The sequence below is a fragment of the Oratosquilla oratoria genome, chromosome 29 (genome assembly GCF_046742065.1).
Source record: "Oratosquilla oratoria isolate Oo_2021 chromosome 29, ASM4674206v1, whole genome shotgun sequence".
NCBI classification, from domain to species: domain Eukaryota; kingdom Metazoa; phylum Arthropoda; class Malacostraca; order Stomatopoda; family Squillidae; genus Oratosquilla; species Oratosquilla oratoria.
Window position 1 is genome coordinate 26,547,404 of NC_134805.1, and position 11,609 is coordinate 26,559,012.

Here is an 11,609-nt window from a genome sequence, read left to right on the forward strand (position 1 = left end):
ACTTGTATATAACCATACAAAAAATTTAAACTAAAATACAAAGGATCAAGAGTCTAACAGAAGAATGAATAGTCACGGATTGCATAACATCATCTGAACTCTTTCTAGGAATGAAAAATATGCCAGCCTACAGCCTACTTGGCAAACTTATTAATGACTATGCTCACAAGAATAACTACAACTTACATAAATCTGCACAACTTTACAAGACACTCCCATTTATGTATCTTCAATATGAACTAAATATTCTATTTTATAAAAAAAAAAAGTGCTCAGCCACAGCAAATGATCAGCTGGTTCATATTCTATACTGCATGAAATCAAAGAAGCAAGAAAATTCCTTACTATGAAGAGTAATGATGATATTTTATTACTCCAAATATTTCCTACACCTTAATTTTATCACAAACCCCACACTCCATTTCAAACAACTTTCTCATTCATCCCAAATTATGAGCTATCAAGTGGGGTGACCAAGTCTGGCCTCGTAAAAGACCCTCAAAATGTAGACCATTTACATGAATGAGAAAATCTCCTAATATAACAAACGTTCATTGTTAATCTGACTACTTTTTAAATGGGGGGTAGGGGGGTCACAATGATTAAAATGCTTTATAAAACCTTAAAGCGGTATACCATTAAAGAAATCAAGCACATGGTCAAAGCTCTTCATCTGCTCAATGGCACTCAAAGCTCTACCTGTCATCACCCACTTATCCAAAATAAAGGTCTAGTTTGCCTCAACTCTGAATATTTACAATAATCTCATTTTAATGCATGGAAAATATGTAAAGGACTTTAGATTATAGCAATACAAATTTAAATGTCACAATTGTCATGCAAAGTAGAATAAAAGTGTAGACCGCTGCTTCAAAACTTGTCTCACTGAAGCAATCTTCCATGTGCACAATATTAGAATATGGGTGGGGTTCACTATACACTCCTTTATATGAGCTGTTGTAAAAGAGCCTTGAGAAGGCACCTTACTGAACCTTAAAATAGTACAACTTAAGTTCCCAACATTTACTTGTTTAAAAAACAAAGTATGACACTTGCTATCAACAACTCACCTTTCAGGATGTTGGTGGTTAGGGGCGACCCCGGCATGTAAACATCTATTGGGACAAACAAGCAGTGAATAACTAAACCAAGAAGCTGGAGAGGGATTAATGGCAAGGCCAATGATCGCTAATAATGACTGCAGTGCATGGGAGTCCCGTCTGCCCTGTAGCATTGCAAGCCATAGAGCTTTATGAGGTTAGACCATGTCAAGTCTCTTGCATCTGGGTTACCTTTGATAATGGAAAACAGAGGTGGGGGTGAGCCACCTGTGTCTACCATGTTTGTAACAAGGGAGTCCAATACACCAACAGCCATGCATGAGGTGGCCAATGCAGTTATAATCATTACTATTTAGAACATGCACTGCAAACAAATTTTGAAGCACTCTTTCACTGATATATGGTTTATTGAACAACTTCAAATGGGGGACCTGCCAAGAGCCAAAAAGGGCACAGTGGTTCAGTTGCACCACTTTGGCCTTTGACACTTGATATGTCACTTTTTAAGCCATAAAAAGGTTGTCCAGGACACTATATCAAATAAAAGCAAATAACCTTAGACAAAGCTTATGTCCTGCATCGTTATGTACACATACTCGACCAGTAACTGGTACTGAGCACCTTATTCATGTGTCATCAAATTCAGGCAAGTAACAGGGTTAGATGGTACAGCTCTTAGGGCAGGAGAGCAAGGAGATGTATAAGCAAAGTTAGCACCTGAGATAGTATTATCTTGGGGTTGCAAGGGGGGTAGGAAGCAAAACAGCGCATGAGACATATTCAAACAAAATACTGACCTTCACATAATTACTTGATGATGTGGGACGCTCAAGGGAGTTACACTTAAAATTCAAACCTGAGTCATAGGGGCAAAGTCTTGCTTGGAATCTTGAACAAAATTTTAATCCAGTTGCCCTCAGGTGGAATTTTAATATTGAGCAGTAAGATAATGGGGATTAACTAGTTCACAGCTATAGTTTTTAGCACAGGGATAGGCTAGTAGATAGCAAAGGGGAAGGGAATACCATAACCCCCCATCAAACATAATCGACAAAGCTCAACTTTATCTCTTGCTGATGTACTTTATCTAGCCCTCCTCTCATATGCTGCATTCCCTACAATCTATAAAGGGTTCTCCTAAACTGTGAAGTCATTAAAACAGATTCTGACTTACGAGTTGGCTGTGAAGTGGCCTGTGGAGTCATCATAGCCATCTGACGGTAGTTGGGTGGAAGGGACATTATGACCTGGAAATATTGAACACATTAACAAACCAATTCCAACATATTCTCACTGATTCTGTACCTGCCTGGGCCTATGAAAAGCCATAAACAATAACATTAGTCAATTTAAACCTGGAAACAACAGACCACAACTTGAATACACTATGTTACTCATATTTTTTGTTTCTATGCATCCTAATCCGGACACAGATTGACATGGTCCAACCAGACAAGTTAACTAAACGAGTTATTTTCTATGAGAAGCAAAGATATGTGGGAGGAGGAAGAGGAGGTGGATGGGAGTGGAGTGGGAGGGAGTGGGTATGTGCCTTTTGATTTGGCTACCCCCCTTATAAGGGGAAAAAAACCTTTGGTATATTAGAATAAATAGGAACCAATAATAGGTAAAAATACCTTAGTTTTCTTTACTCACTTGATGGTAACTACTGATGCAAAAAATTCACCAACATAATAGAAAAACAGATTCTATTCCTGAATCACGTAAACAGATTTTTCATTTTTGTCTTTACATTTGATTTTGTTTATTGTATGATTACATTACATGAAACTTATGTTGTTCAATAGTTCCTATCCTAACCTAATTTATCCATAACATAGAAAAATAATCTTTCAAATGTGAAAAAAAAAAAAAAATACAGTGAGACATCTCATTAATGGACGTTAATTAGCTGTGTTTGCGGTGTTTTTGGTGCTGTTGTTTAGTGCGTGCAATCACTATGCCACCCAAAAACCACTCCAAAACACCGAAAACACAGTTAATTAATGTCCGTTAATGAGAGGTCTCACTGTAGAATTATTCTAGTCATCACACAAACACATTTTCATTTCTTTCGTTTTTACATTTCAAATTTCTATTCTTTCTATGGGATGGTTAGATTAGGATATATTAGTTTAGGAGCTATTGGGCAATGAAAATTTCATGTTAAATATACATGTTTGCACATTTCTGGAATTTTACCAAAAAATCTATTGGACCATGTCAGTTTTATGTTATATATCTGCACCTGTGCAATTCTGGTGGAGGGAAAAAAAAAAAAAAAAAAAAAAAAAAAACAGAGGCAGTGTTTCCAACTAGCTGGTCTATTGTTTACCATTCAGCCAGTTTGAGGTCTTCCCTCCAAATTGTATAACCACCATGAAAAATATGTTCATGTGATACTGGAATAGAACCTAAGAGTTTCATGTTAAATATCTGTGCTAGTATTAAGGAATTCCACACCTATGTAATATATCCATACAAAATAAATTAATTTGGTACATTAAAATACATCAACAGACTATAAATTTTCCAAGGCAGATATCAATAACAAAATCCTTGCTTAAAGTAAATACACCAAATGAAGCGGTTATGATAAGTTCCAGATGCCAGGTTTATGTCATTTGTCCAGTCCCATCAATGTCAGTTTGATGACAGCAACGCTACCTTGTTCACACCTAAGCGATATCAATATATCAACTATCAATTTTGTAAATTAAAATACATCAATTCATGCTTTTCTTGAAGCAATGAAACAATCTCTACACCCTTCAGTCCAATCTGATGCCAAACCCGGCTGTCACCATCCCTGACGATGACAACAACCCTGAAGGCCTCTAGCATTACAGGTACTGCATTGCTAAATGCAGGTTAGGTTAGGCTACAACATAACAATTTATCATACTTCTATCAAAACAAACATGGCATCTGGAAGCACTCACAGAGGCTCCACTTGGTAATGTATTCTTTTAACAAGGTTTTTTGTTATGAATTTCCACCAGCAAAAACATATATTATGTTTAAATATCATAATTTACAAAATTAATGCTTAATTTTCTATTGCTATATCGTTTAGGTATGCACTTCTTTAAATTTATCTCCATGCTTGCACATGCATCTGGAATTTTTCCATAATTTGTACCTGCAGTCATAATAAATGCCTGGTTTACCTAATAAAATGTGAGATACCCTGGTGTTTCTTTGAGGGACCCTGTATAGCTATCATACTATTATTATGCATTATGCCTTATATACTCTTATTTTTGTTTCTGAGTGATGTGGAAATCATTAGTTCTACCACACCTAGAATACTGCTGCCAACTTTGGTCTCCCCAGAAAATATCAGAAATTATTGAGATTGAAGGGCACCAAAGGACTTTCACTGGCAAAATACATGGGCTTCAGGAAATGAATTACTGGGAGAGGCTGAAGGAGTTGCAGCTGTTTTCTCTCCAACCGTGCAGGGAACACTATGTTATCATCTACTCCTGGAAGGTGTTAGAAAAGAGGGTGCCCGACACCTGTATTCAAGAAACAGTCCACCAAAGAAGAGGGAGGTTGTGCTATGTGAGGACTACTCCTGGATCAACACTGAGCATCAAGTCCAGAAATACACAACAGCTTCTCGTTCAGTGGGCCAAGATTGTTTAACTGCATCCCATCCACATTGAGGAACATAACAGGGGTCTACAGACACCTTCAAAAAACATCTGGATATATGGTTGGCCAAAATACCAGACCAGCCACCAACACCAGGATACACCAGCCCCAACGCCAACCGACTGATCGATTGGACCATTGATGTGAGGGAGTTGCCTGGTCACAGTGGGACCCCAGTCTAGCTGCGTCGATCACCGACAGAAGTCATCAAAGTGTATCTACTTTATAAAAAATTCAACTTATATGTAGTAAGCATTTTGTTTACATATAAGTTGAATTTTGTATAAAGTCAATACATATTTATCAATCAGAAACAATAAAAGTATATTAGTCATAATAAATTTGATATATAGATACATCAGGTCCCCCAAAGAAACACTCTACTAATGGACCAAGGTTTTCACATTGCTGCAAAGTAGGCACTCAAATCACAATTATGTTTACTAATATTTTTAAGTTGATTTTTTTATAAAGTAAACACATACATGATAAATAGTAATAGAGGGTCCCCCAAAAGAAATACCCAGAGTACCACCTGTTTTACCAGGTAAACTGGGCATTTACAGTGACCCTGTACTTGTAGTACCTTTATTTGAATGAAGTAACCTGTCAGTGACTTCAAGGCCTATTCCTCTCTTGCCCAGTCTTTTCTGGCCAGATTGGTATGGTTCAACCGGATAAGTTATTTTGGTAAATATTAGGAAGTGCACACCTACATGATATAGCATTAGAGAATTAATATAAATTTCGTAAATTATAATACATCCACGTAATTTGTGTTTCTTAGTGAAAATCAATAACAAAAAAGGTTGCTAAAAGCAATACACTTATAAGCAGATCCACTAGGGCTGCCTTAGACACCTGTTTTGATAGATGCAGTGGTTGAGGAAATTATAATAAATTTGTCTGTTCTAACCTAACTAACCTAACCTTCATTTAGTATTGCAATACCTGTAGTTCTATAAGCCATAAGGATCATTGTCATTATCAGATGTTGACTGCCATTTATTGTAATTATGAAGGCATTTGACAGTTCCACACAAAAGACTACTGGCTAAGATAAAAAGTTTTGGAATTGACGGTAATCTGTTCCAGTGGATTAAAAGTTTTTTGTCTGGCAGAAAGCAACAAGTAATGTTTAATGGTGAGGCCTGACTGGAGGGAGGTCACCAGTGGGGTGCCTCAGGGATCAGTGCTGGGGCTTCTGTTATTTGTTATCTTCATCAATGATTTTCCAGATGCAGTTACACATGGGAGCAAGGTATATCTTTGTGCAAATTATACCAAAATTTTTAAAACAATTACAAATGAAGAGGATTGTAACAAGCTTCTGGAAGACATAGATGAACTGTGAAAATGGTTGGAGAGAGGGATGCTCAAATTCCAACCAGATAAAAATAAACAGATCTTTCCTGTTGTTGCTTCACCACTAATTTTTTTTATTTTTCTGTTGTCTTTGATTTTGTTTACCTTAGGTTAGGTTAGGATAGGTTAGGTTAACCTAACCTATCCTAACCTAAGATAAACAAAATCAAAGACAACAGAAAAAAAAAAAATAGTGGTGGGGCAATAACAGGAAAGTTCCAAATAAACATATGAGAATAGGTAGATCTGATGTTAAAGAACAAGAGTACAAGATGTATGACACCATAACCAGCACTAAAAATGAAAAGGACATTGGAATTGGAATTGACAACCATTTCACATTCACAGAGCACCTAGCCAAGAAAATCAACAAGGCTAATGACATTCTCGGCACTATTAGGAGAAATTTTGTTCACTTTTAATGTTTCATCCTGAAAGCACTGTACACTGCACTAGTAAGGCCTCATTTAGAATATGCTAATCAGATCTGGTGTCCTTATCTAGTCAAAGACATTGAGGCTACTGAAAATGTTCAACAAAGAGCCACAATAATGATACCACAGCTGAAAGGACACGATTATAAAGGCTGAAGAAATCAGATCTACTGACACTGGCCCACAAAGGATCACAAGATCAAATTGAAACTTTTAAGATTATTATCCAGAAATATGAACAATGTATAAGAGGAAATTCAAAGAGAGAGCAAGACTAAATATAAGAAAATGTTTTTTCAAATCAGGTAGTAAATACTTGGAATGATTTGCCAGAGTGGGTGGTCAGTGAAGACAATGCTACAATTTTAATCAAGACTAGATAAAATCTGGAAAAGCCAGGAATAGAAATCTAATTATAGAGTATAAATAACTTCCACCACCACCGTACATACCAGGAATAACAGCTATCAGGTTATCGAGCTAGAGTCACAGGCATGGGCCTCTTCCAGAACTTCATCTGTATTGATATCTGTGAGTGTCTGATCGGACTGCAGGGTGCTTAACCACTTCCATACGGTGACGCCTACGTAGGCGGCATGAGGAGCAAGTGGGTACTCAATGATGCCGACATTGGCATCTTGATTATATTTATTGTAGTCGTACCTACATAATCTCCATTCTCTCTAAACTGGCTTCATCAATTTTCTATGGTTATCAAAATTCACTTGCTCCTCATGACGCCTACATAGGCGTCATTGTATCGAAGGGGTTAAGAAATGGATGAATCTCAGCTCTAAGTGAGGCACTAATGAAAATACTGAGGGTGTATTCCAGATCCTATGGTCACAGCTTTGTTTGGTAGTGTATTTGCTTTTAGAGGGACTGGACAGACATGGCATCTCAATCCTATGAACACTTTATTCAGTAGACGTAGTGTATTTGCTTTTAGCAACTTTTTTAGTATTGATTTCCAAGATAGTGCCAGGTGGTGCTAAGATAAGAGGGAGGGTGAAGGGGAGTGGAGTGTATTTAGGGATGGAATGGGTGAGAATGATTTTATGCCTTTTTTTTTGGCTACCTCCCTTGAAAGGGGGAAAAAGCCTAGGTATATATATGTACTATGTATGATTTCCAAGAAAAAGTACATTACTTTCAAAACTTTGATATATTAAAATCTACAAAAACTAACTAATATTCAAATTTCCAAAGCTTTATCGCGTAATGTGTACTTTAAAAAAATATATATATACTATTTCACGCATTTAAAACCACTCGTTCGGTGAAAATAACATCTAACGCTGTGATTACCGGACGGTGGAAATAGCTTGTCATTCCCTAGTTAGTATGGTAGTAGCACCATATTACTGGGCCTCCACCCCCACTATTCTACTAACATCCTCACTGTCCTACTAAATATAAGGTCCACGGGTGCGTCGTTGTACGGAAAAACTTAAACTAGAATCTTACTTATATCACCGTAAATGACCTAATCGTCTCTTTGGCCCTCAAGTTCTCGACAATCTCATTACCGGTACCTATACTTAAAAAATAGCATGGCTGAATTTATATAAACCTCCCCTAGTCAGATTTAGAAAATGTTGCCTAATTTTGTTTGCACATAAACCAACAACAACAACAAAACAACTACTGCTTATTGCTCAGTCTAAGATAGCGTCCTTTGTGGGCTCGGACTGCCGACTAGCTGAAATTTTCAGACTCCAGTACATTCTGTCATTAAACCTTTTCACACACATAAAGAAAACACTTGTCCCCAGTACTTACTGGTATTTACTGTGAAGCCCTATTACAAAATATGAAATCCGTAAGTGCGTAGTTTCTCACAAATTTGTTGCCTTTTCTGCTCGTCTCCATCAGCACTCCCACAGCGTCAGTCATATCACGGCAATCCGAACGCATACAGCGACACACTGAAAAATTCTAAATCGTATATTTAATAAAAACTGTCTAATCTTAAACCACACCCTCGTACATCTTTGGAGCATAAGGAAATGCAATATAAATGTGGATGAGAGAATAAAACACAAGAAAACAAGCTTTACAGTAAGACATCTCTAAAAATAACAAGAATCCGGAACTATCGATATAAAGACTAGCTCGGCATCTTACGATCTTACATAGATGACTTCCTAGATGAGGCTTACGCCTGTCACTCTAGATCTATATTATCAACTCAACTTGTGGCAGCGTGTGGTGGATTATCTTTGCTTTATAATCGTACTTCAATTCTTAATTAAACCAGAAACTATCAAATCTGACATCAAACTGGTTGATTGATGTTGCTGTGACCACCCACTCAGACAACTGATTCCAGTTATTTATCACCCTACATGGGAAAGTATACTTCCTTGTATCCACCCGTGACCTGGTCTTGAAAAGCTTCAGTGAATTCCCCTAACAGATATTTTCTTCTCGAAGTTTCAATATGCTTTGACTACATTCCCCATCATATTTTCCAGTGAGTATCTTGTATGTCTATTATAGTCGCCCCGTGCTCTTCTGTATGCCAACATTGGAGTTCAGCTTCCTAGTCTCGCTTCATAATTAAGTCCTTTGAGTTTACTGAAATGTGGTTTCCCGTATTGATTTGGTTGTTTGAAGTCATTCCGTCTATAACTGATGGAGATGAGATGGCTCCCCACTGAAGCCATTTCCATATATATATATATATATATATATATATATATATATATATATATATATATATATATATATATCACACAATCCATGACCGTCGCGCAGAGGATTCGAACCACCGCCTATAGACCCAAGAGAGTCCACAGCACCCGCCTTTAACCACTCGACCACAGACGATCTAAAAGTGTACTAACTCGTAATCTAACTGATTACCGAGATTGGGGAGGTTGCTAACTGCCACCCATATAACCCCCATTTTTTACAGTACACCTAATCGCACCAGTGGGAATGGTAAGGACTAGATCGAATCCCCCTCACGCTTCGCCATCGTAACTATTTGAATAATTCGCTAGTGGACAGCGACATCAATCACACAATCCATGACCGTCGCGCAGAGGATTCGAACCACCGCCTATAGACCCAAGAGAGTCCACAGCACCCGCCTTTAACCACTCGACCACAGACGATCTAAAAGTGTACTAACTCGTAATCTAACTGATTACCGAGATTGGGGAGGTTGCTAACTGCCACCCATATAACCCCCATTTTTTTACAGTACACCTAATCGCACCAGTGGGAATGGTAAGGACTAGATCGAATCCCCCTCACGCTTCGCCATCGTAACTATTTGAATAATTCGCTAGTGGACAGCGACATCAATCACACAATCCATGACCGTCGCGCAGAGGATTCGAACCACCGCCTATAGACCCAAGAGAGTCCACAGCACCCGCCTTTAACCACTCGACCACAGACGATCTAAAAGTGTACTAACTCGTAATCTAACTGATTACCGAGATTGGGGAGGTTGCTAACTGCCACCCATATAACCCCCATTTTTTTTTTTTACAGTACACCTAATCGCACCAGTGGGAATGGTAAGGACTAGATCGAATCCCCCTCACGCTTCGCCATCGTAACTATTTGAATAATTCGCTAGTGGACAGCGACATCAATCACACAATCCATGACCGTCGCGCAGAGGATTCGAACCACCGCCTATAGACCCAAGAGAGTCCACAGCACCCGCCTTTAACCACTCGACCACAGACGATCTAAAAGTGTACTAACTCGTAATCTAACTGATTACCGAGATTGGGGAGGTTGCTAACTGCCACCCATATAACCCCCATTTTTTACAGTACACCTAATCGCACCAGTGGGAATGGTAAGGACTAGATCGAATCCCCCTCACGCTTCGCCATCGTAACTATTTGAATAATTCGCTAGTGGACAGCGACATCATTTTTTCTATCATTTCTTCATCCAAGTATTCAAATGCCACTTTCATTGACCTTAGTAGGTTGTATGTTTCACCTACTATTTTGTTTATATGTCTGTCCGGTGTCATGTCATTGCTGATTATCACTCCAAGGTCCCTTTCCGAGTGCACTTTTTTATTTAATTTTCACAAATTTTGTAATTTTTTGAAATTCTGTTTTTGCTTTTACCAAACTCCATTATGCTACACTTCTTGATATTAAAGTTCACCTCCCACTTTTGAGTCCATTTCCAGATTGTGTCCAGGTCTGATTGTAATGAGTCACAGTCCTCATTTGTTGATACTTTCTTTAATATTTTTGCATCATCTGCGAAGAAATTCATATAACATTCAACTCCTTCGTCCATGTCGTTTACGTATATGGCAAACATGATTGGAGCCAGTACTGACCCTTGTGGAACACCACTTATCATTTCTTCCCATTTCGAGTATTTGTCTCTAATTTCTACCTCATTTTTCTCCCAGTCAGGAAGTCTTCCATGCATTTTGATAAATCACCTGCAATGCCACCTATTGATTCTAATTTCCCTATTATTATTTGTATGCGGTACTTTGTCAAATGCCTTTCATATATCTAGATGGGCACAGTCTGCCCATCCATCTCTCTCATCTATTCTATCTATTATTCTCGAATATAAGTAGATTAGATTTGTTGTACATAATCTTCCTTGTCTAAATCCAAATTGACTTGGGTTTAGTATAGATTTTTCTTCCAAATGTTTAACCCATCTACTTTTAATCACTTTTTCACATATTTTGGCTACTGTGCTTGTTAGGGAGACTGGTCTGTAGTTAGTTGGATCTTCCTTACTTCCTTACTTCCTCCTTTATATATTGGTACAATGTTTGTGTGCGTATGTATATATATATATATATATATATATATATATATATATATATATATATATATACATATATATATATATATATATATATATATATATATATATATATATATATATATATATATATATGTGTGTGTGTGTATACACACACACACACACCGATAGAGAGGACTTGTTAAACTGGAACAAGAGAAACACAAGAGGGCATGGAAAGACACTCAAAAAAGATAGTTGTAGAATAGATCTGAAGAAGAACAGTTTTCTACATTGAGTGGTGGACACTTGGAACAAACTGGACGAAAAAAAT

The 11,609-nt window shown here is 37.6% G+C and overlaps 1 protein-coding gene across 1 annotated transcript in view; it reads right to left on the reverse strand.

The window, feature by feature from the left end:
* LOC143040548 (SWI/SNF-related matrix-associated actin-dependent regulator of chromatin subfamily E member 1-like) overlaps positions 1 to 8,458 on the reverse strand; it is a 57,486-nt gene extending 49,028 nt beyond the window's left edge. Inside the window, exons 1-3 of the mRNA XM_076211628.1 lie at positions 8,303 to 8,458; positions 2,236 to 2,308; positions 1,071 to 1,115 (exon numbers count right to left, since the gene is read on the reverse strand). Coding sequence (XP_076067743.1) covers positions 1,071 to 1,115; positions 2,236 to 2,302 — 112 coding nt within the window. The 5' untranslated portion in view covers positions 2,303 to 2,308; positions 8,303 to 8,458. The remainder of the gene's footprint in view (positions 1 to 1,070; positions 1,116 to 2,235; positions 2,309 to 8,302) is intronic.
* Between the last annotated feature and the right edge of the window lie 3,151 nt (positions 8,459 to 11,609).